Source organism: Scyliorhinus torazame, chromosome 10 (assembly GCF_047496885.1).
Source record: "Scyliorhinus torazame isolate Kashiwa2021f chromosome 10, sScyTor2.1, whole genome shotgun sequence".
NCBI classification, from domain to species: domain Eukaryota; kingdom Metazoa; phylum Chordata; class Chondrichthyes; order Carcharhiniformes; family Scyliorhinidae; genus Scyliorhinus; species Scyliorhinus torazame.
Genome location: NC_092716.1, coordinates 82,362,025 through 82,388,322, shown reverse-complemented (window position 1 = coordinate 82,388,322; position 26,298 = coordinate 82,362,025). Strand labels below are relative to the sequence as shown.

At 48.5% G+C, this 26,298-nt stretch overlaps 1 protein-coding gene across 1 annotated transcript in view; it reads left to right on the top strand.

Moving 5' to 3' along the window:
* Positions 1-26,298, top strand: part of LOC140430228 (dynein axonemal heavy chain 5-like) — a 502,949-nt gene that overhangs the window by 65,915 nt on the left and 410,736 nt on the right. Inside the window, exons 11-12 of the mRNA XM_072517658.1 lie at positions 17,775-17,990; positions 22,671-22,778. Of these exons, the coding sequence (XP_072373759.1) occupies positions 17,775-17,990; positions 22,671-22,778 (324 nt within the window). The remainder of the gene's footprint in view (positions 1-17,774; positions 17,991-22,670; positions 22,779-26,298) is intronic.

Below are 26,298 nucleotides of genomic sequence, written 5' to 3'. Positions count from 1 at the left end.
CAGAAGAGCATGGTCACCAGAAGGACATGGGCACCGGAAGAGCATGGTCACCAGAAGGACATGGTCACCGGAATAGCATGGTCACCAGAAGGACATGGTCTCCAGAAGAGCATGGTCACCAGAAGGAAATGGTTACTGGAAGAGCATGGTCACCAGAAGGACATGGTCACCAGAAGAGCATGGTCACCAGAAGAGCATGGTCACCGGAAGAGCATGGTCACCAGAAGAGCATGGTCACCAGAAGGACATGGTCACCGGAAGAGCATGGTCACCAGAAGGACATGGTCACCGGAATAGCATGGTCACCAGAAGGACATGGTTTCCAGAAGAGCATGGGCACCAGAAGGACATGGTCACTGGAAGAGCATGGTCATCAGAAGGACATGGTCACCAGAAGGACATGGTCACCGGAAGAGCATGGTCACCAGAAGGACATGGTCACCAGAAGAGCATGGTCACCAGAAGGACATGGTCACCAGAAGAGCATGGTCACCAGAAGGACATGGTCACCAGAAGGACATGGTCACCGGAAGAGCATGGTCACCAGAGGAGCATGGTCACCGGAAGAGCATGGTCACCAGAAAGACATGGTCACCGGAAGTGAATGGTCACCAGAAGGACATGGTCACCAGAAGGACATGGTCACCAGAAGGACATGGTCACCAGAAGAGCATGGTCACGAGAAGAGCATGGCCACCAGAAGAGCATGGCCACCAGAAGGACATGGTCACCAAAAGAGCATGGTCACCAGAAGAGCATGGTCACCAGAAGGACATGGACACCAGAAGAGCATGGTCACCAGAAGGACATGGTCACCAGAAGAGCATGGTCACCAGAAGAGCATGGTCACCGGATGAGCATGGTCACGAGAAGAGCATGGTCACCAGGAGAGCATGGTCACCAGAAGAGCATGGTCACCGGAAGAGCATGGTCACCGGAAGAGCATGGTCACCAGAAGGACATGGCCACCAGAAGAGCATGGTCACCAGAAGGACATGGTCACCAGAAGAGCATGGTCACCAGAAGGACATGGTCACCGGAAGAGCATGGTCACCAGAAGAGCATGGTCATCAGAGGAGCATGGTCACCGGAAGAGCATGGTCACCAGAAAGACATGGTCACTGGAAGAGAATGGTCACCAGAAGAGCATGGTCACCGGATGAGCATGGTCACGAGAAGAGCATGGTCACCAGGAGAGCATGCTCACCAGAAGAGCATGGTCACCGGAAGAGCATGGTCACCAGAAGGACATGGTCACCGGAAGAGCATGGTCATCAGAAGGACATGGTCACCAGAAGAGCATGGTCACCAGAAGGACATGGTCACCGGAAGAGCATGGTCACCGGAAGAGCATGGTCACCAGAAGGACATGGTCACCAGAAGAGCATGGTCACCAGAAGGACATGGTCACCAGAAGAGCATGGTCACCAGAAGAGCATGGTCACCAGAAGGACATGGTCACCAGAAAAGCATGGTCACCAGAAGGACATGGGCACCGGAAGAGCATGGTCACCAGAAGGACATGGTCACCGGAATAGCATGGTCACCAGAAGGACATGGTCTCCAGAAGAGCATGGTCACCAGAAGGAAATGGTCACTGGAAGAGCATGGTCACCAGAAGGACATGGTCACCAGAAGAGCATGGTCACCAGAAGAGCATGGTCACCGGAAGAGCATGGTCACCAGAAGAGCATGGTCACCGGAAGAGCATGGTCACCAGAAGAGCATGGTCACCAGAAGGACATGGTCACCAGAAAAGCATGGTCACCAGAAGGACATGGTCACCAGAAGAGCATGGTCACCAGAAGGACATTGGCACCGGAAGAGCATGGTCACCAGAAGAGCATGGTCACCAGAAGGACATGGTCACCGGAAGAGCATGGTCACCAGAAGGACATGGTCTCCAGAAGAGCATGGGCACCAGAAGGACATGGTCACTGGAAGAGCATGGTCATCAGAAGGACATGGTCACCAGAAGGACATGGTCACCGGAAGAGCATGGTCACCAGAAGGATATGGTCACCAGAAGAGCATGGTCACCAGAAGGACATGGTCACCAGAAGAGCATGGTCACCAGAAGGACATGGTCACCAGAAGGACATGGTCACCGGAAGAGCATGGTCACCAGAGGAGCATGGTCACCGGAAGAGCATGGTCACCAGAAAGACATGGTCACCGGAAGTGAATGGTCACCAGAAGGACATGGTCACCAGAAGGACATGGTCACCAGAAGGACATGGTCACGAGAAGAGCATGGTCACCAGAAGAGCATGGTCACCAGAAGGACATGGTCACCAGAAGAGCATGGTCACCGGATGAGCATGGTCACGAGAAGAGCATGGTCACCAGGAGAGCATGGTCACCGGATGAGCATGGTCACCAGAAGAGCATGGTCACCAGAAGGACATGGTCACCAGAAGGACATGGTCACCAGAAGAGCATGGTCACCGGATGAGCATGGTCACCGGATGAGCATGGTCACGAGAAGAGCATGGTCACCAGGAGAGCATGGTCACCGGAAGAGCATGGTCACCGGAAGAGCATGGTCACCGGAAGAGCATGGTCACCGGAAGAGCATGGTCACCAGAAGGACATGGCCACCAGAAGAGCATGGTCACCAGAAGGACATGGTCACCAGAAGAGCATGGTCACCAGAAGGACATGGTCACCGGAAGAGCATGGTCACCAGAAGAGCATGGTCACCAGAGGAGCATGGTCACCGGAAGAGCATGGTCACCAGAAAGACATGGTCACCGGAAGAGAATGGTCACCAGAAGAGCATGGTCACCGGATGAGCATGGTCACGAGAAGAGCATGGTCACCAGGAGAGCATGCTCACCAGAAGAGCATGGTCACCGGAAGAGCATGGTCACCAGAAGGACATGGTCACCGGAAGAGCATGGTCACCAGAAGGACATGGTCACCAGAAGAGCATGGTCACCGGAAGGACATGGTCACCGGAAGAGCATGGTCACCGGAATAGCATGGTCACCAGAAGGACATGGTCACCAGAAGAGCATGGTCACCAGAAGGACATGGTCACCAGAAGAGCATGGTCACCAGAAGAGCATGGTCACCAGAAGGACATGGTCACCAGAAAAGCATGGTCACCAGAAGAGCATGGTCACCAGAAGGACATGGTCACCAGAAAAGCATGGTCACCAGAAGGACATGGTCACCAGAAGAGCATGGTCACCAGAAGAGCATGGTCAACAGAAGGACATGGTCACCGGAAGAGCATGGTCACCAGAAGAGCATGGTCACCAGAGGAGCATGGTCACCGGAAGAGCATGGTCACCAGAAAGACATGGTCACCAGAAGGACATGGTCACCAGAAGGACATGGTCACCAGAAGGACATGGTCACCAGAAGAGCATGGTCACGAGAAGAGCATGGTCACCAGGAGAGCATGGTCACCAGGAGAGCATGGTCATCAGAAGAGCATGGTCACCAGAAGGACATGGTCACCAGAAGAGCATGGTCACCAGGAGAGCATGGTCATCAGAAGAGCATGGTCACCAGAAGGACATGGTCATCAGAAGGACATGGTCACCAGAAGAGCATGGTCACCAGAAGAGCATGGTCACCAGGAGAGCATGGTCACCAGAAGAGCATGGTCACCAGGAGAGCATGGTCACCAGAAGAGCATGGTCACCAGAAGAGCATGGTCACCAGAAGAGCATGGTCACCAGAAGAGCATGGTCACCAGAAGGGCATGGTCACCAGAAGGACATGGTCACCAGAAGAGCATGGTCACCAGAAGGACATGGTCACCGGAAGAGCATGGTCACCGGAAGGACATGGTCACCGGAAGAGCATGGTCACCGGAAGGACATGGTCACCGGAAGAGCATGGTCACCGGAAGGACATGGGCACCGGAAGGGTTCCATATGGCAGCAGCGTAAACCAAGTCTCTGCTGTGAGGATTGTTGATGGTGCCGGTTTCCTTTCTCCTCAAACACCTTGAGTAATTTCATATATGCAATGACAGTCTTTGCAGTCAAATCGAAGGATCCAGCACCAGGGAAGCCTGGCAGACAACCGGTGTCCACAACTTTGATCTTTTCCCTCCCTCTGAATATAATGACTTTGACTCTGTTTCTGACTGGTCTCGGACTAGGGACATTTCACATATTAGGCGAACGCGATAGCCATTACACTATAGACATACTCAGCCCACAGCTTTAATCCGCAGCATTTTAAAAGGACATTCTTATTGAATAAGGCATGGTCGATGGGTCAACCTATGCAATGATGCACTTTCACAGACTTCATTAGTGAACACAAAAGGTATTTATTAATACAAATTATACATCAGCAGCAAAGCTGTAACTAGCTCCCCAAAAGATTTCTGCTTAGGAGCCTTTCTCACCATAGGGTGATCCTACGCTCTGTCTCGATTGGTCACCCAAGCCAGATGACCCTTACTCTGCTGTGTTGTCCTGCATGGGACAATCACCACATCCCTCCCCCTTGAACTCCTTTATACAATCTTCATTAACTAATTAGTAATAATCGCTTATTGTCACAAGTAGGCTTCAAAGAAGTTACTGTGAAAAGCCCCTAGTCGCCACATTCCGGCACCTGTTCGGGGAGGCCGAACCCGTGCTGCTGGCCTTGTTCTGCATTACAAGCCAGCTGTTTAGCCCACTGTGCTAAACCAGCCAATCTGTCCTAAATACTAACTAAACATGTACCCTTCCTGGCAAATTTGGAAAGACAAGGCTCAGTCTCGTTCTGAGAGGAAGTCTCATCAGCAGTTCTGCTTGTGGACCTCAGATAGTTGCATGTGGAGTGGTACGATAGCTAAGGAGGAATCATGAGATTTTAGCCTCCAAGGTTCCTTCTGACAGTTCCTGCAGGCTAGACATTGAGGGGAGGTGGTGGCGTAGTAAACCAGAAATCCAGAGTAATGCTCTGGGGGACACGGGTTCGAAACCTGCCACTGCAGATGGTGAAATTTGAATTCAATAAAAATCTGGAATTAACAGTCTAAGGATGACCATGAAACCATTGCCTATTGCCGTAAAAACCTATCTGGTTCACTAATGTCCTTTAGGGAAGGAAACATGCCATCCTGACCTAGGCTGGCCTACATGTGACTCCAGACCCACACAGCAATGTGGTTGACTCTTAACTGCTCCCTCAAGGGTAATTAGGGATGGGCAATAAATGCTGGCACAGCCTGCAATGCCCACGTCCCATGAACGAATAAAAAAAAACTTGAAAGTTTGAATGGCTTTCTCAGCTGGTCTGCTTGACGCCAGGAGATAAGGTGGAGTTCTAATGTGTTTAATACCGTTGAGAATGGTGAAAATTTTGAACTCACCACTTGAGAATACATTGTCTGATACCATGACTTCAGGTAATCCATGAGTTGAAAAGCATTGGTGTGATCTTTGCATGCAATGTAGGTGACTTTGCCTCAGGAATGCCCATCCATTTAGAATGTACATCAATCATGAGCAAAAGTATTGTGCCCAGGAAAGGACTAATATGATCCATATGGATTTGTACTCCTGGCCGGCCAGTCCATTCACAAGGGTGCAGTGAGCCTGCAGCAGGCAACCTTTGTAGCAGTTGGCACTGTTCACAGTGCTTGACTGGCTTTTCGATATCAGCATCAATACCAGGACACCACAGATAACTCCTGGCAAACATCTTCATCTTAGAGATGTCAAGATGAGCGCTGTGCAATTTACTTAGGAACAGCTCACTGCTTGGTACAGGAATGACTTCTCTTACTCCCCAGAGTATGATGCCACTGTAACAACTCAATTCATTTTTGTGAGTAAAGAATGGTTTCATTTCCTCAAAAACTGGCTTATTTACCTAACCTATAAGTATTTTGTCCCTTACTTTGGACAGTAGTGGATCTCGATTGGTCCAGTTCCTGATCTGCTTCGCCGTTACTGGCAATGAATCAAAATAATTTAATGCCATGATTATTTCTTGTTATACATGAGTTTGTGTGATACACTCTTGCAAGGGTAGGCAGCTAAGAGCCTCCGCGTTCACTACGTGTGTTCTCGGTTGGTGCTTAAAAGTATATTAATCGGCAGACAGAATTAACGTCTATTGCTGAATTCCTGCTGAGGCGATCAACAGGATAGCCTTGGCCTCGTTGAAGAAATCCAAGAGCGATTTGTGATCAGAAACGATGGTACAGTGTCTACCATGCAGGTACTGGTAAAATTTCACGATACCAAAGACTATTGATAGTCCTTCCTTCCTTGATTTGTGAATAGCTATTTTGGCCTCTTGAGATGGTTCTTGACACATACACGATTGACCTTTTGGAGCCATCGTCCATTTGATGGGAGAGGTATCGCAGGTCAATATCAGTTCTTCAGGTGGGGCGAAGTGTACTAACAGGTTTGAAGAATGCAGTGTTGCTATATTTATTTGGTTATAAATATGGCGGTTAATAAGGTCGCCTTTCTTAATCCTAATTATGAGTATGCTTTCAGAGTCGCCAGGTATCTCTCGATACCGCCAGAAGGTTCAACCCGAATACCGATCAAAGAGCCAGTCAGTTAGTTCAAAGCCAATACTATTTATTTACACACAGTAAGATTTACTCATGCACAATAATACTACAAACTAAACTATCTCTAACGCTAACACCTATACTTAACTTCAGGTGCCCACTTAGTCAGAGGAACAATGGCTGTTGTTCGGATCTGAGGCTGTTGGGTTCGAAGAGGTAACAGGAGTACAGCTAAAGCCGAATCCAAGAGGCTCAATCTTTGTTGGGGGTTCCTTCTTATACTTGGAGGGGCTTTGCGCGCTTTTAGGCGGGCCTTAAACTTGGTCACAATTAATTGGGCAACTTCTTGATCATTGTCATCGATCTACACCAATAAAGGGGCGGGTGCCCTGATGGCTGGGCGTGTCCTAGGTGGGCGTTGGCCTTGCTTTGTTTATGTCTTTCGGTTGGGGTACTGGCGCCGGGATGTCTGCGACAGTATCGGCTACCTGAGCATTAGTCCTTTGTTCCTCGGAGATGGGCCATCAATATGTTAATCGACACAGAGTTTCAATTCCGTCTGCTAACTGCTTCCCAAATATACATTCAGGCTCTGTGCCTGCTTGTTGCTTAGTATTGTCCACATTTCCCTATATTCTCTGAGTGTCCATTTTGTATTCTGAAAGTGGCCTTCCCAGGTGGCTACACCCCCTCCTTGTGATCCTAAACGCAAAGCGTGAAGGATCATATTACTGAGTCTTCCTTGTTCTCTGCCTAAGTTGAGCACCCGCAATCAAGGACAGTCTCTATTCTACTCTTCCTATGGATTGGAACTTTTACCTAAATTGCTTTATATACATCATATTATTATATAATTCTAAGGGGCACTATGACATTCAGGCATGCATTACAATTAAAACACGGGGACCTCTAACTATTCTTATCTAAACTATCCTTAGTCAATTAAAAGAACCGAAAAAGATTTTGACTGGAGTCCCTGTATTAGCATTAAACAGTATAAACTATACAACAGCAGCATTACATGTCTCTGTATCTTGGCGGTCAAGTACAGAATTTCACATCTTTATTAGAACAAACAAAAAAATTAGTCGATGCACTTTATTCACTTAAAGTGAGTGGGGGGTTTGCTGAAGTCAGAAAATAGGGGGTCTGAGGGTATATACCGGAGTGCGGGAGACTTTCCTTTGCCATTTCCTAAGTCTCAGTGTCTGGATGACACTGTAGAGTATCGATATGACTAACAGTGCTTCCACGATGTAGGACAGGTAATACCATGTGATAAATGTGTCACACCAGATTGGTGTATCAGTGGCTGTCTCTGGGTGTGGCATATGGCAGGGATGGGAAACATTCAAGGCCTGTGGGGTAGGGGTCAGGGGGGCCCCGTCCGCGCGCAACTGGAGGGATCCCGCGAAGATCCAAATGTAGACCATGATGTCTGTCTTCATGTTCTCTGTTTCCTTCTTGGTCTTCCTGTGCCTTCTGTTGTTCTGAATTTCCTGTGAAGACAAGCATAATATCTGTTATTATCTTGTTTAAGATCTCGTATGTCTGTCTGTCTGTCCTTTTATTACCAATTACCCATTAGAATTGTCGCCATATGTGACTCGGGTCGCTCAGGCAGTGGAGTAACGGCACTGATCCCCTCCCTACCTGAGGACCCCCAACTGGTCAGCTACACGCTCGGGTAGTGCACTTACGGCACTGGTCACCGTCCTACCCGGGGACTCCACCCATTCTTGCCCCGCCGCAGCCCATACGCACCCCATTCGGAACTTTTGGTTCAAAACTCTTTTGTTTGTTTTCCGGCAACCCTTAAGTTGCTCTCCCATATGCTATTTACATCCTCAAACACTTGGATGGTACACTCACCGCATCGATCACACAGGCTGACGCAGATTAAACAGTTTTCAATGTAGTGCGTTACATTGGATTTCAAATTGAGCCACCAGCAGAGAGGTCTGAGGTGGGCAAGTGTTGCTTCTATGCCTTGATGTCCATGGTTGTCATGGAATTGGCAAATAATTTGGTTTCTGTCCTGGGTGGGGACTACATAGATACCTTCTTTTAAAATTTTACCATCATGTGTCATCAAAGTATTCTTGTATTTATCGTAGGGGGCTGGGAAGTTGCCTTTTAAAACTTCCCTGAGCTGTGCGTCTTCCTTTTGGGCCTGAGATAAATCTTGAATGTTGGTCTGTGAGACTTGGACCGCGTGTACTGGGGCACTCTCGGGGGGATTCCAAAAGTGACCATGACTGGAACCTGCCTTTGCTAGGGCGTCTGCCTTAACGTTACCGGGGGGGGGGGGGGGGGGGGGGAAGAACGATGGTGGCTACGAACTTTAATGATACCGTATTTAAGGTCTTTAGCTGCCCTGAGAATATGCTGGAGTAATGGGGCTGAGGGTAGGGGTTTTGCATCCGCGGAAACAAATCCTCTAGATTCCCACAGGGGTAGGAATTCCGTTAAACTATTGCAGACATATAAGCTGTCAGAGTATATGTCGGCTGGGGTCGGGAACGAGTTGGGATGCTCTACAATATATGCTACGGCTGCTAATTCTGCTGCCTGGGAGCCTAGATGTCCAGGCAATTTCAAGGATATCTCCTCTAACGCGCGTCCCTGTGCGTCCTCTACATATATGCCACAACCAGTAATTTGTTTACCGTTCACAACTGTGGAGGAGCCATCCACATAAATCTTAAGGGGTGCGTCTGTGTCTGTGGGCTGGGGTCTCTGGGGTGGAGTACCTGGTTTCGGGGGCACTGACTTTGGTACAAAGGGTCCTGTGTTGTGCCTGGTGGTGATTATTTCACATTCATGTGGGGTGCCTGCTTAATGTAAATTATCTGCGAGGAAAGTGTGTGTTTTTGTCCTCTTTACTGTAATGTCCCGTCCTTGTAAGAGAAGGGTCCATTGGGCGGCGCGAATTTGGCTGACTGTGCCGTCCTCTAGTCTATCGTCTAGTAGAAGTTGGGTTGGGGTGTGCTCTGTTAAAATGGTGACAGGGTTGAATCCTGTTATGTAGGCGAAGTATTGAACAGCCCAAAAAATTGCGAGCAGGTGCCTTTCGCAGGCAGAAAATCCTTGCTCAACTGGGTCGAGAACTCGTGAGGCGTATGCTACGGGGCCTAAACAATCGTGTCTTTCTTGGAGGAGCACGGCCGAAAGGGTTCGGTCGGTGGTTGCAACCTCAATTGCCTATGGGAATAGTGGGTCTGGGACCTGTAATGTGGGAGCTGTGCTGAGGGCTCGTTTTAATGCATCCACGGCATCCATGTGCTGTGGAAGCCAGTCCCATGGGGCTTGCTTTTTTAGGAGTTCGGAAAGAAGGGCTGCCTTTGTCGCAAAACCGTCTATGTGATTCCTACAGTTGCCAACCAGTCTTAGAAATGACCGGAAGGCTGTGACATTATGGGGCAAGAGTGATTTGACAATGGAGGCAATGTGTTTCTGCTTGATCTTGTGCTTGCCATGGGTGATCACTGTGCCTAAGTAAATTACTTTTTCCTGGAGAATCTGGGCCTTTTTGGGGGTCACTTTACATCCAATCTCGTGTAGGAGTCCTAGTAATTCGTTGGGAAGCAAAATGTGCTCTCCCTCAGTGTCTGTCTGTACAAGCAAGTTGTCCTCAGACTGGACAAGGCAATCGGGTCGGGAAAATTTAGCTAATCCATTCGCCAGCTGTCGGTGGAAAATGGAGGGGGAGTTGTGGAAGCCTTGTGGAAGGCACGTCCACGTGTACTGCTGTCCCTGGAAGGTGAAAGCAAATTTATATTGGCCCGCTTTATCCAATGGAATGGACCAAAAGCCGTTGCTAATGTCCAAAACCGAAAAAGATTTTGACTGGAGTCCCTGTATTAGCATTGTCTTGGGACTCGTGGCTATGGTGGGGGCTGCTACTGGGGTTACTTTGTTTAGTTCTCTATAATCGATGGTCAGTCGCCATGAGCCATCGGGTTTCCTGACGGGCCAAATTGGAGCATTGTTCATTGAACGGAGTACGCCTTGGTCAAGCAAACTCTGGATAACCTTTGCGATTTCTCCCTCTGCTTGTTGGGGGAAACCGCACTGTTTTGGGGGTTTGGGGTTGGGACCTGTAATATTTACTAAGCCTGCTATTTTGCTGCAGTCGTGCTTGTGCTGGGCAAAAACTGCTTTGTGTCGCTGTAAAACGTCTCTAACGTCTTTATCCTGACTAATGGCTCGAGGGTCGAACCAGAAGTCTCCTACTGCGCTAATTCTGTGTGCGTAGTCTCCAACTGCGAGCGTGGTGGTGGCTCGTGCTGCCTTTGCCATTCTCCACACTCATTTGTTTGTGGGATCGAACAATAGATTGTGGGAGCTCATAAAGTCTGTCCCCAAAATGTGTTCGGCTGTCTGGGGTAGATCGACTAGAACTACGGGGTGTTTCGTTTTAATGTTCCCTATCTGAATCACTACAGGGGCTGTGATTTGTCCCTGCTGCAAGTGCCCTGTAAAACCGCTGAGAGTAATGGTGTCTGTGGTGGGCCACGTGTCTCGTTGAACCATTGTGGAGGAGTTTAGCGTTGTGCGGGACCCTCCTGTGTCCCAAAGAAATTCTACGGGGTGTCTCCGGACTGTGCCTGCTACTACCGACTTGTCCCAAAGGGTGTCGCAGACCCAAGGTGGAGAGTCCGAACACCGTCAATCGGTGCCATTCATATCTGCGTCATCGGAACGGGCGCTAATACTATGAATTGGCTTGGCCCTATTCTTATTCAGTGTGTTTGCCTGCTGGTTTCGCTGCTGTTTCTGGGGCGCATTGCACTCTCGTGCCTAGTGTCCTAATTGTCCGCAATTGTAACATTCTTGAGATTTAGGCTGCTGTGGGCTGTTTCTTCCCTCATTTACCCATGCGGGGTTCTGATGTGTCCTAACATGATGCATGTTAGCATCTGCCTGCTCTTCCTCTGCTTTTCCATAATCTGACTTTCCCTGAATGTCCCAAGCTCGGGACAATCTCTTTAGTACCCATTTCTCATTGTGGCTCTCGTCTGAGGGGCCATAATTGGCGCTAGCTCTCTGTTCTGCTTCCGTCGCGTGAGAGTCTAGGATTCGAGTCCATTTGGCCATATTGTCTGGTGTCAAATGGGCGCGGGCTAACTCTCTGAATACTGCTGTGAAATGAATCCACAGGCGTCCAGCAAACGCTGTGGGTTGTTCAGTCTTTTTCTGCCTACATTTATTTAGGCCTTCTACGGGGTCTCCCTTATTGTAGCCGATCGCATCTAGGATCGCTGCATGTATTTCTTGGAGGGTGCCTCCTCCTATATTTTGTGGGTCGGGAAGGGCTGCCACGACTGAGGGGTCGAGGCTCAAAACTCTGAGCTTCATGTGCTCTTTTTCATCCAGGCCGTACATGGTCGCCTGTTGTTTGACTCTTGCGAAATAATGGTGTGGGTCCGATGTGGGTTGGAACGTTGTTATCTTATCACACGCGTCCCTTAATTGAGTGACGGTTAATGGGGTGGTGTACAGAAAATCTGGGTCTCCATTTGTTGTGGCCCTGTGCTGAGTGGTGACAGGGTTCATGGGGTTGTGCTCTACCTGTGCGGTCGGGGGGTGAGGGTGCTTTTCTTTTCTGAGGTTTGTCCTGAGTACATGTGCCATGTACATAGCGATGGGCAGTTTAATTTAACTCCTGCCAATCCAGGCCATGATCTAACTGGAGTCCAAATGTATTCTGGAAACCATTTTGTACAGAAAGCAGGGATTGCAGGTCTGCAATTTGCTTTCGGCATTTGGTGTGGTCTACCGAGCTCTGCCTTGGTTCCGTCATGAAACTGTGGAGTGCTCGTAGGGCTGCTTTTAAATCATTACATTGTTTCTGTAACTGCTCAACTTGGTGTTCTGTTTCTTCTCGTACCAACACCGCGCGTTGCGTGTCTTGGTAGGCCTTATCGTATTGTGACTGAAAGCTGCTTAAGTGGGCGAGACAAGATTGGTGTGCCCGTTTGACATCAGCCATCTCCTTGTCCTTCGCCGCTAACTGCTCTCTAAGTTGTCTGTTAACTTCTTCGTACTCACTAACGTCTCCCTCACTATTCTTATCTCTGTCTTCAATCTCTCTGCGGAGCGTCTTCACGACCTCCTCTGTGTCTCGCAATTGTGCCAAGCAGGACACGATTGCCATCGGCATACGAGCTTTTCCTAAGCTTTTCTTATGAATCTCGGTCAGGTTCTCCCACCAAGTATGTCCTATACATCCGGGACCTGTTTCAGCATTTGCACAAAATTCGCTCCAAAGGGGCCATCCTTACCCTTTTAGATATTTCCGAATTTCCTCTTCCCATATGGGACACTGCCCTGCTCTATTGGTCGCTGCGACCTCGAATTCCTGGGGGTTCATAAGGTGTTCCATTGCCTTCATTGCCATTTCTACTGCTATCTCTGGGTTTCTACCGAATGTGGAACAGGGGGAATAAAGTGGTGATGTAAACACGGGTACAACTTAAGCTATTTTCCGGTCTACAAAACTGCAGACAGTTTTACGCACCAAAATCTATCAAGTTTACCTTATATCCCTTGTTAGTACGCATGCAAATAACACACTTCAGAATATTGGTCTAACGTTTGTGGTTTTTCTTTTTCCAATTGGATTTCTAATTCAAATTTGGGTTCTCTCGGAGTGACAAAGCCACTTCTAGGTCGAGTCCCGTCAGATGTTGCCAGTAATGTTGCTATATTTATTTGGTTATAAATATGGCGGTTAATAAGGTCGCCTTTCTTAATCCTAATTATGAGTATGCTTTCAGAGTCGCCAGGTATCTCTCGATATCGCCACAAGGTTCAACCTGAATACTGATCAAAGAGCCAATACACCAGTTAGTTAGTTCAAAGTCAATATTATTTATTTATACACTGTAAGATCTACTCATGCACGATAAATTTGGGGCAGCACGGTAGCATTGTGGATAGCACAATTGCTTCACAGCTCCAGGGTCCCAGGTTCGATTCCGGCTTGGGTCACTGTCTGTGCGGAGTCTACACATCCTCCCCGTGTGTGCGTGGGTTTCCTCCGGGTGCTCCGGTTTCCTCCCACAGTCCAAAGATGTGCAGATTAGGTGGATTGGCCATGATAAATTGCCCTTAATGTCCAAAATTGCCGTTAGTGTTGGGTGGGGTTACTGGGTTATGGGGATAGGGTGGAGGTGTTGACCTTGGGTAGAGTGCTCTTTCCAAGAGCTGGTGCAGACTCGATGGGCTGAATGGCCTCCTTCTGCACTGTAAATTCTATGATGAATACTACAAACTAAACTATCTCTAACGCTAACACCTATACTTAACTCCGGGTGCCCACTTAGTCAGAGGAACAATGGCCGATGTTCGGATCTGAGGCTGTTGGGTTCTAAGAGGTAACAGGAGTACAGCTAAGGTCGTCCATCTGGAAGCGAGCGTTGACCTTGAACTTACTTGTTTCTGGTAATGCTGGTGGATGGGTCTCTCCACTTGAGAGCCGAATCCAAGAGGCTGAATCTTTGTTGGGGGTTCCTTCTTATACTTGGAGGGGCTTCGCGCGCTTTTAGGCGGGCCTTAAACTTGGTCCCAATTAATTGGGCAACTTCTTGATCATTGTCATCGATCTACACCAATAAAGGGGCAGGTTCCCTGATGGCTGGGCGTGTCCTAGGTGGCCGTTGGCCTTGCTTTGTTTGTGTCTTTCGATTGGGGTACTGGCGCCAGGATGTCTGCGACAGTATCGGCTACGTGAGTATTAGTCCTTTGTTCCTCGGAGATGGGCCATCAATATGTTAATCGACCCAGAGTTTCGATTCCATCTGCTAACTGCTTCCCAAATATACATTCAGGCTCTGTGCCTGCTTGTTGCTTTGCACTGTCCATATTTCCCTATAGGCTCTGCGAGTGTCCATTTTGTATTCTGAAAGTGGCCATCCCAGATGGCTACAGCAGCAATTGCTTTCTGTTGAAGGCTTCCTCCTGGGGAGCCTTCTGAGACCAATGGTGGTGTTTCTTTAGCAGAATATGCAAGGGGGCCAATACGGTCGGTAAATTTGGTAAAAAACGTCTGTAGTAGTTCATCATCATCAAAAACAATTTGAGTTCAGTTGTGTTTGTGGAGTCAGGTGCCTCCTTTATCACCTTGACCTTGTCTTCCACAGAGTGTAATCCTTGGCATCGACACGGTGCCCTGGTAGGCCTCACCTCAGTGGCTTTAAAGGTGCAGTTCTCTTTCTTGAGGCAAACTCCAGCCTCCTTTTAATCTTTTTAACACTTCTTCTAAGTTTGCCAGTCAGGACATCACCAAAGTATACTAACCTTGTGGTAGGCCCTGTAGCAGTCTCTCCATTACCTTTTGGAATATTGCACATGCCGTAGATATGCCAAAAGGCACGTATACTGGAATAAGCCTTTGTGCGTGTTTATCGTGACATACTCTCGTGAAGGGTCATCTAATTTGAGTTGCTAGTACACGTGAGTCATAGTCAGCTTTGTGTAAGATTGCCCTCTTGCCAGTTTTGCATGCAGGTCTTCAATTCTTGGGATTGAATATTTATCCAGCTTGGTGGCCTGATGAATTGTTAGCTTATAATTGCTGCAAATGTAGGTGATCTTGTCCAGTTTCAATACGGGGACTATAGGTGCTGTCCATTGCGAGAACTGAACTGGCAGGATAATGGCTAGTTCTTCCAGCTTATTTTACTCAATATCCACTTTCTCTTGTAAGGCATATGGTACCAGGCATGCCCTAAAGAATTGGGGAATCGCCTCTGGATCCACACACATCTTAGCTTGTAGCCCTTTGGTTTTGCCCAATTCATCACAGAAGATGCTCTCATATTTTCTTATCAGTTCGGGCAGTCCTCTTCCCGCATTTGAAAAATTTTGGCCCAATTCAACTTGAATTAAGTCAATTGCAGCTGAGAAGGCTTGGTACTCCACCCATCGCCATTATCACTGGGAGCTGGGTAGACTGTTCTCCGTAGCTTACAGGTACCATTGTGGTGCCTTTTATTTCTATTTCTTCTCCCATAGAAGTCTCCAACTTGACAGAAGTGCTCTTCAAGTTCATTTGTTGGACTCCCTCCCTTAGGTACTGAAATGTATGCTCGCCCATCACAGTGGCGGATACCCCTGTATCCACTTCCATCTTAAGAGGCTTCCCATTTAAATGGAGCTCTACATCAATAGGGGGTGGGATTCTCCGTTTCCCGATGCCGATTTCATAATCGGCAATCTGGCTGAGAATCCATTCTTACGACCGAATCGGGGGTGGCACATTTTAACGCAGGTTGTGCATGCTCTGCCTCCTCAAAAACGGCGCACGCCGTTGGGATGGCCTCAGGACGTCATCTGAAGGCCCTCCCCCGATGCTCCACCCCCCCGATGGGTCGAGTTCCCGACCGCGCGGTGTGGTCTCAGCGGACGGGAACCCGGCGTGGCGGCTGCAGATTGCTTCCAGCACCGCCATAGTTGTGCGGGAGTCGTGCTGCTGGCTGGGGGTGCTTCGGCGAGCGCTGGGGGGACTGGTGGGGGTGGCCAGTGGGTGGCGAGGGGGTGTCCAGGGGGGCACTATCTGGCACGTCAGGTCCACGCACGGCCAGCGCCATGTTGTACGGCGCGACTGCTGCAGGTTGTCGACGTGCGCAGCCACGGACCTGGCAATTTTCCAGCCATTTTTGTTGTGGAGGCCAGGCGCTTTACATGGCGCGGTTGCTAGCCCCTCACCGACCGGAGGATTGGTGATGGGGCGCCGCCGACTTTTCCCACGTAGAACTTCATGGATACTTCGGACATAGCCTCCAATTCGGATAATCCAGCCTGGAGTCTGACATCATGCCTGTTTTTAGATTAAACAGAAAGTGAATACCAGAATCATTGGTGTTACCTCTTCCACATTGTATACTTGCAACATCTTGCTTGATCGATTGCTCAGCAAGTTAAACTTAACTCTGCATTGTTTAATCAAATACCCTCTTTTGTGACAATAAAAACACTCAGCCTCCTTAAACCAACATGATTCAGGAGTGTGGTTACCTCCACATCTGTAACGCTCCCTTTTTAGCATTACTGACTGAAGACTTATTCTGTATATTTTTATTTGCTGGTGGTTGAAATTGTTTTCTGCTTCGCGGCTGTTTCAGTGGATTTGGCGCCACAGCTGGCTGCAGGTCCCTTCCCATTACTGGTGAATGGTGCCATTTTGTGCGCTCTGCAGCTCTTGTGCACCTTCTTCAGTGATTCCCATGGCCAGTGCTACCTCCATTACGTGTTTAAAATTTGTGTTGATATCTGTAAGCAATCTGTGTTGAACAACATCGTTGTTCATGCCACACACTAACCTATTCCATAACCTGTCATTTAGGGTGGCTCCAAAATCATACTTCGTGTTGAATTAAATTTGAATCTGTGGAGTATGACTGAGGGTTGAGGTTGCAATTGAGCCCTCACTAAATCCACAATCTCACTAAATGATTTGGAGTCAAATGCACTTGGCGCTGTGTGACTGTGAATAAGGTTATAGGTCTGAGCTCCACCCACACTTAGGAGAATCGTTTTGTGTTTTGCCTCCTCCCCTATTTCATTTGCTTGGAAATAATACCCGATTTGCTCAACGTGTTGTGCCCAGCCTCATGGATGATCAAATGGGTCTGTTCACCCAAAGAGAGGCATTCTGGTAAGTACCTTTTTTCAGACTTCATTAAAACAGGATACTCAGGGGTGTCGGGTTAGAGGCAAGAGTGTCAAGATAAGTTATCCTTGTCACCAGATATAATGATGCATTTTCAGAGACTTAATAAGTGAACACAGAAGGTATTTGTTTATAAGAATTGTACAGCAGTATGGCTGTAGCCAGCTCCCCAAAAGGTCTCTGCCTTGGAGTCTTTCTCATCATGGGGTGATTTGAAACTCCTGATTGGTCACTGAGGCCAGGTGATCCTTACTCTGCTGTGTGCCCTTAAAGGGACAATCACCACAACTCCTTTCACTATCTCTCACCGCCAGCCTAACAATATTGCATACTGGCTTGGTTTGACGAAAATTGTCCCACCGTGATCTAATTCGAAAAGCAGTTAAGTAACACAAATCTGATAATTCGGACGAATGAGAGGTTTTATAGCCAATTGTATGATTAAAGAAGGGAATTCAGATTTATAGTTCTGGACACCAATATGTATGAAGGGGTTGATATCTCCTGACAACTAACTACTATAGATAAACCTTGTGGATTCAACTGTGTCACTATTAAGCTTGGGGTGTTAATATAAACTGTTTGTTCTTTTTCTTACAACAATAGGAATACCAGTCTTGTTATAATATTATCAAACAAAAGATGAAGGAGGATCAGAAGGGCAAACCGTTTGAGTTTAGTGAAATGCACACTTTTGGAAAGTTTGACATCTTTGAAAGACGCCTTAAAAAGATTGTTGAGATGCTTGATACTATTAAAATATACTCCAGCCTGGAGGAATCCACCATTGAAGGGTCTGAAGAGATAGCAAGAAAATTCCAGGTCAGAGGTTATGTGTCAAAATCAGACAAATTTTTATTTGCTTCAATTCATCTGGGTTTATACATCAATATCTAATTTCTGTTTGTCGCTATGTTAAAGTTAAAATATTTTTAAGAGAACTAGGAAGTGGTGTTCATTACTTTGGGTGGATTGTCCCCTCTTGTCGTTATTTCCATGGCGGGATGAGAAAGTCGAAGTTATTTCTGCCAGACAGCAGTGCGGGCTTAAACGTGCAATCGTGCACTCCCTGCCTTACTACTTATGCATCCGTGTGTTCAGTGATGACTCTCATTGAAAGTGCAGGAAGTCAGGCACCTCACAATCATGCCCATGCACCAGATTTAAAATGTACCCAGAAAGGCTTTCACAAACGGGAGAGAGTAGCAGGAAAAGACAGCAAGCTACGGCTCCCACTTCAGCAATACATCCCTCAATCATTTCTAGGAGGCCGTGCAAATAAAGCGTCTTCCCCAGGGATGGCCGCAGGAGGCCATCCCAGTTTCCCACCATGGTCTAGGAGGAGGTAGCCAGGGGACTGCATGCTATGTGAGGTGCAGAGGAAGACCACCCTGCAGTGCAGGAAAGGTTTCAATGATTTGATCCACGCTGCTAGGGTAAGTGAACATTTTTCTCAATTGTGTTTGTCTCATAGGACCTGGGATTCACTGGCAAGGCTAGCATTTTTCTTGCCCATCCTAAAACGTCCTTGCCAAGGTAGTGGGCTGCTGCCTTATTGATCAACTGCAGTCTATGTGCTGCACTATTAGCAAGGCAACAGTGAAGACACAGCCATGGGGTGGAGGGGAGCACACCTTTTGCCCTTGTCTTTCTAGATTGTCCAGCTTGTGGGGTTGGGAGGTGCTGTCCAAGGAACTTTGGTGAGTTGCTACAGTGCATATTGTGCATGGTACACAATGCTGCCACACTGTGTTGGTAGTGGAGGTACTAAATGTTGAGGGTGCTGGATGGGGTGCCAATCAAGTGGGGTACTTTGTCCTGGATGGTATCCAGCTTGCTGAGAATTCTTGGGGCTGTACTTATCCAGGAAACTGTAGACTATTCCATTTCGCTCCTCAATTACGCTATGCACATGGTGCTCATGTTTGGGATGTCAAAAGGTCAGTTAGCAGCCACGGAATTAGCAGCGTGTGACCTGCTCTTTCATCATATGTGCTCACAATCCATTTCTATGTATTTATGCTGGAGAAGATGTCCCAAAACAGGAGGGAGAGAGAGAAAACTGGAGGGGGGATGTCTGAGCTCTGGCCTCTCACACAATTTGAACAGTCGGCTGCCGAGCTGGCAGAGGGGGACCGTGCTTGTGCCAATGGCAAGGTTGGCATTCCCCATGCATCCAATAAGGAAATATGCATAATTAGACAACCTCAGAAAATCAAGGCGATTAATATGTGCTAATTTGAGCCAGCTAAGCAGTCATTCATTCTCTCCTCTCTCCATTCTAGGTGCCAACAGGAAGAGGATGAGGCCAGTCCCCTCACCTGAAGCCAGTTCCAACCCATAGGAAACTCAAAGGATGAGGACAACCATTTGCCTGTAGAACCATCACCATGTTCACTTGCACCCTCCACCAGCCCAGAGACGCACACTGTGGTGGCACATATATCTAATTTAGACTCAGGCTCTGGTGGTCACTGCACAGACATGCATCCACAGCAGGAGGAGGCAGTGACAGCCAAAGTCTCTGGCACTCGGAGGAGTACTAGAAAAGAGGCCTCTGCACATGTGAATCAGATGACTAGCTTCTGAAAGTAGCCATGGTGAAGATGCTGGAGTATCAGCAAGTGGGCAGCACGGTAGTGCAGTGGTTGGCACTGTTGCTTCACAGTGCTAGGATCCCAGGTTCGATTCCCGGCTTGGGTCACTGTCTGTGCGGAGTCTGCACGTTCTCCCTGTGTCTGCATGGGTTTCCTCCGGGCTCTCTGGTTTCCTCCCACTAGTCCCGAAAGACGTGCTGTTAGTTGATTTGGAGATTCTGAATTCTCCCTCAGCGTACCCGAACAGGCGCCTGAGTGTGGCGACTGGGGGATTTTCACAGTAACTTCATTGAAGTGTTAATGTAAGCCTACTGGTGACAATAAATATTATTAAAATTAAATGAAGTCGCAGGGGAACATCAGGCAGAGGTGTCAGAGGCCCTCCACAGACTGGCATGCAAACCAGAGGAGTCTGTTTGCATGTTGTCTGTTGTAATCACTTCAACATGTGAGTCAAAGTCTCCATGGGGAGGATGGCGGAAGTCATGGAGAGCCAGGTCCAACAGAACGGCCTCTTTCCGGAGGTCGAATGGCCTCCTTCTGCACTGTAAATTCTATGATAATTACCTCCCTGTATTATTTGGTTAAAAAAGGGCAGCATGGTAGCATAGTGGTAAGCACAATTGCTTCACAGCTCCAGAGTCCCAGGTTCGATTCCCGGCTTGGGTCACTGCCTGTGCGGAGTCTGCACGTTCTCCCCATGTGTGCGTGGGTTTCCTCCGGGTGCTCCGGTTTCCTCCCACAGTCCAAAGATGTGCAGGTTAGGTGGATTGGCCATGCTAAATTGCCCTTAGTGTCCAAAATCATGATTATCGGGCAGCACGGTAGCCTTGTGGATAGCACAATTGCTTCACAGCTCCAGGGTCCCAGGTTCGATTCCAGCTTGGGTCACTATCTGTGCGGAGTCTGCACATCCTCCCCGTGTGTGCGTGGGTTTCCTCCGGGTGCTCCGGTTTCCTCCCACAGTCCAAAGATGTGCGGGTTAGATGGATTGGCCATGATAAATTGCCCTTAGTGTCCAAAATTGCCCTTAGTGTTGGGTGGGGTTACTGGGTTATGGGGATAGGGTGGCGGTGTTGACCTTGGGTAGGGTGCTCTTTCCAAGAGCCGGTGCAGACTCGATGGGCCGAATGGCCTCCTTCTGCACTGTAAATTCTATAAGATATGCTTTGCCATTTGTGTTCACTTTAAAATCTATTAAAAAAAATTGCCCTTAGTGTTGTGTGGGGTTACTGGGTTATGGGGGCTAGGGTGGGGGTGTTGGCTTGGGTAGGGTGCTCTTTCCAAGAGCCGCTGCAGACTCGATGGGCCGAATGGCCTCCTTCTGCACTGTAAATTCTATAATAAACACCCAGTTTCCACCAGAGATGCACTCAGACCTGCCCTGTGTTCCATCGGGATGAGGCATGTTGCCCTCCCTCCAGGGCTCCCTTCTCAAGGAATGAAGGAGGGGCCCTCGGACACCCAAAGAGAGAGGAATCGTCAGGTGGACACCAGGGCATCTACCCAGGATTCCTCAAGGGTGCCCAAGCATTCTTAATCCCCTCTGCCTGTGACCCTATCATCTCCAGCTGCTTAGGCCAAGAAGGGTGCACCTTCCCTTGCGCAGTAGACCCAAAACAGGCAGGGTTCACCCAGATCTTGGCCCTCCAGAGGAGCCACTGAAGGCATCACAGATAACAGGGCATGGCTGTCAGCAGGCAGAACCAGGGATGGATCCTCGTCCCCCTAGTACATGCCTACGCATGGAGACATTGCTCTTTGACGACAAGGGTGATGACTGCCATGTGCGAGAAGCCTCCCATTCACATGATTCCGCTTGCGTCCACTGCCCTTGAGACCATTGACAGACCTTGTCGCAATGGAAAGATTAACCGCACATGAGCGCTTATCAGGCAGATTCATTCTGCAGGAAGATGGAGGTTTCCAGTCACGGCTTGGCTGCCATTCACCTGCATGCCTTGTCCTCCCTACTCCATTTTCATCCCTAACTCTGCTTGGAGCCAATATCTCAGAGTCGACATCAGTTGCAAACCTTGCTGGGATCATGTTGTTGTGAGAATCCTCTGGGCCAGACCTGCTGCCAGGTGGCCTTTACCAAATAGTGAGGAATAGCAAATGAGAATGTTCTCATCCAGTCTCCACATGATTATCAGGCTTTCCCTTTTGTTGTCCAGTTGTGCTGACCTTCAGCTCCACCCACCTAAGTAGACCCTCCACCACCTTCATATTTTACAATTGGACATTGAGGGCATTGACTTGGGCCGGAGCTGGCTCTGTCTCATGATAGTACCTGTTTCATTTCAAACTCTTTCCACCATCTTTTACCACCCCCACATCACCCACCTACTTCATCCCCATCACCACTGACCACCGCCCCTCTCTCTCCTTGACGATCCTTCAGCCTCTCCCTTCACCCTGGACCCTTTCACTGTTAAGTTGGAAGTGCCTTCCCTCCCCCATGAGCCCACCTCAGTCACCAATCCTATGCCCACCCTGATCCTCCCCAGTCCTGCAATCCATGTCACCACCCTTGTCCCCCTCCATTACCCCCCGCCCCAGATGAGAACTGTACACGCCATACCCAGAACCATACCCTCCCACACTATTGCATTCCACTTCCCCCTCAAAGCAGCAGATTTGACCCCTGCTCGCCACAAATCCCGTTGATGGTAAGAGAGGACAATTCCACCCAACGTGTTTATTTGGAATTTCAAATCATATGTTTTGTCTTCCAATGATGTTGGTATGCTTTGTGAATTAGATGAGGGACACTCTCTCACATTTTGCACCTCATTATAAGGAGATGTATTGGAAGTAATTTAAAACATAAATCTAGTGTATTGAATGAAAAAAGGATGTTTTTTGATAGTCCAGTTCATTTTCTGTCTTTCTTATATTGCAGGTTATTGTATCTGGAATGAAAAAGCAAGATTATAATATCCTGGATCACAAAAAGACTGTTTTCGATGTGGATTACAAGCATTTTACTGCACAGATCAGTGACTTACATGTTTGTATTCATTTAAAGATCTAAATGGAAATATCTTAGCACTCAGTGCATAGAGAATCTGGGGGCATGATTTTTGACCTCACCCTGGGACTGATAGAGCTGGCAACGCGGTTCCGCAGAGATCAGGGCACCATCTTTAAAGGGCGCTCCGACCTGCGATAAAAATAAACTCTGGCCTGGCACTTGAAGTGCATCTTCAGGACGCCAATGCACCACTTGATCACAGCCCTGGTTGTGGCATCGGCATCATTGTAGCGGGTCTCCGCATCAGTCTGTGGCCTCCGGATAGGCGTCACCACCCACGACCGCAGTGGCTAACCCGTCGCCCAAAGGCCAACCCCTCACCGGGGGATGTGCTTTGAAGCTGTTGGGAACCGTTGAGTGTGCAAGGATGAAGGCATCGTGCACGCTGCCTGAATATTGGCCGCAGACTTGCATGAGCAAGTTTCGTGGTCACACAGTTCATGGAGTGGAACCCCTTTCGGTTTGTGCGCCGGTGCTCGTAGGTGGCATGTGTCCCTGGACCTGAGGCATCCCGGTGATGGCAGCGAATCCAATTGCCCGGGCAATCTGGTGGGCTTGGTCCATAGTCAGGCTGATATATTGTGCCGAGCAGACATATAGGGCCTCTGTGATGGCGTGGATGCACCTGTGCACCCAGGTCTGCGAGATCCCAGACAGGTCCCCGCTCGGCACCTGGAAGGGCCCCATAGCGAAAATGTTCAGGGCGACCATCTCCTTGACGTCCACCGGGAGCAGGTGTCCTCCCAATACCCCCGCGGTTCCAAGTGTGCCCTGATCTGGCAGATATGCCGTACGGTCCCTTGCTCTTTGACACACCCAGTCCGGCAGGTCATCGAATGACAGGTGCTACTGTTGCACACGAGGCCTGATGCGACGCCTCCTTCCCCCTTCCTCCTCGGCCCATTGGGTGGCTAGTTTTCCATGCTCACCGGCTGACTCCTGTTCCTCTGGGGCAAGCTCCGATGCTGCAGGGCCCTCCCCAAGCAGCTGCTGCTCGTACAGGCTCAGTGCATCCGCCAGGGCAAGGCAGATTCTAACCATTTAACCATTCCTGGTGTAACTCTGGGCTTAGTGGGTTGCGCAGCAAGATGCCTGCCTTGCAGCTATGACGGTCCGTGTTCGGATACCCCAGTTGCCGGGGGACACCCCAATCCCATGGCCCACCCCCGGTCACCCCCTGCCAGCCTTGCCAGCGGCAAGACCCAGGACTGGCAGCCCACGATCGCTCCTTTGGGAACAGGTCCTACCTCTTCTTTTGCTCCCTCAGCAGCCACTGTGACTGTTTCCTGATTTTAAATACCACAAGCGATCCTCGCCGTTGGTAATTCCTCCTGGCGGAGGTGGAGCATCGCGGGAGGCTCAGAGAATACCGTTGTGGGCCCATTAATGATATGCCAAAAGCATTTACTTTACAATTTGCACGTCCATGCCAGTGTGCAGTATCGATCGCATTGATCCCGCTGTCGAGGCACCGGAGCATGTCATTCCATTGGGCATGGCCCCGATTTCCGGCGCACGCACGATTCTCCGCCCAATCGTGTTTCACAATTCAGTGTCGGTGGATGGAGAACCCCGCCCATTATCTCTGAAAGATTTGCAAAACACTATTATGGAAGTGTTCTTGCACACTGCAGAAAATTGAAAAAGTAAGCAGAACATGTTTAGAATTGCAACTGTTGAGAAATATTTCGTGGGCAGTACTTTCCTATTTATATATAACCTCACTTAATGTAGGGTGGGATTCTTTGGTTCCCCAGCCGTGTTTTTCTCGGCAACACACTGTTTGCTGGTGACAGGGTTCAATCTTCCCGCCGCTTGTCTACAGGATTTCCCATTGTAACCACCCGACACCGCTGGCAAGCCCGCGGGCGTGTGTGCGCTGCCAGCAGGAAAAGTGAATCGTAACGACTGGAAAATTCCTGCCGTAGCTTTCAATTATATGTAGCAGGCCCGTGATCAAATCCAAACAATTATTTGTAGGTCTGTTTGCCAATGTAAAAACCATGGCAATTGCTTTAACAGTTCTCACAATTAACAACAAACATTAGGCAGTTGAAGGTTAGATTTCCTTTGAAGCTCTGGATTTTCTCCCACTCTCCGTTCTGGTAACTCATCAAGTCTCTCTTGAAAATTGTGGCTTCAAACACGAATGTGGCATTGAGATGGCTAGGGTGAAAGCATGGAACCACAGGTAACGGTCAATAGATTGGAGTAATCTCTCTGAGTTTTGAAAAATGTTATGAAGTGTCAGTTGAGATCATCGCTTCCAGAGTATTTTATTTTTGTATACTTGATTTACTTTTGAGTTGGAGAACAACACGGGAAGTAGTGGTAGAGTAGTAATGTCACTCAACGAGTAAGACAAAGGCCCAGGTTAGTGTCCTGGGGACCTTTCAATTCATAAATCTGAAATATAAATCTAGCCTCGGTAAGGTGACCATTGGCGATTAGGTCGGGGTCGAACAATATCTCAACATCTCACTGGATTTATTTGCCCATGGACAGGCATTTGGGTGATTATTTTCTCTTCTTCAGACTTTGATTAAAATAGGATGCTCACACGTGTCAGATCGTAGGCAGCGTCATCAATAATCTATTATCCTCATCGCCAATATAAGTCCAAAAATGTGCAGGTCAGGTGGATTGGACATGCTAAATTGCCCTCAGTGCCCAAAAGGGTTGGGTGGGGTTGTTGGGTTGCGGGGATGAGGTGGAGGTGTGGGCTTAAGTAGGGTGCTCTTTCCAAGGGCCGGTACAGACTCAATGGGCCAAATGGCCTCCTTCTGCACTGTAAATTCTAAGATGAGACCAGTCATGATCGTATTTATTGGTGGAGCTGGCTCAAGTGGTTGAATTACCTACTCCTGCTCCTAGTTCTTATGTTCTTATGAAAATATTATCGATTATTGTAAAAACAAATCTTGTTCACGAACAACCTTTCGGGAAGGAAATCTGCCATCCTTACCTGGTCTGGCCTACATGTGACTCCAGATCCACAGCAATGTGGTTGACTCTAGGCTAGCAAGCTCCTCAGCTTGCCAGTCACATCCCATAAAAGAATAAAAGTCATCCCATTCCAGCAGTTGTACTTGAACATTCAGCTGAAGACTAAAATTCCTTGCACACCTCCATAATGATCACCCTAATGTCCGCCTTTCATGAGCTGATGCATCCTTGTCACATTCCTATCTTCACATCTTTGAGTGAGATAGCCAAATGTCAGGCAGTTGGGAAATATTTCTGCTGTGATTTTCATTAGGTCAAGGAAGTGGGTCAAGATGACCAAAGCCTAGTTAACCATTGAGGTAAGGCATTCCTGTTCCCAGTTTTCATGCTTTCAGCCCAGCCATCTCAATGCCACAATTATGCGTGAAGTCAGTTATATTCCGGAACACCTGGACACAGCGATTACCATAAAATTGGGTTGGTGGAGTGCATTCCTGTAAGGAACCCATTATTGTTAATGTATTAATGTAAATGGAACATTGAGTGAGTT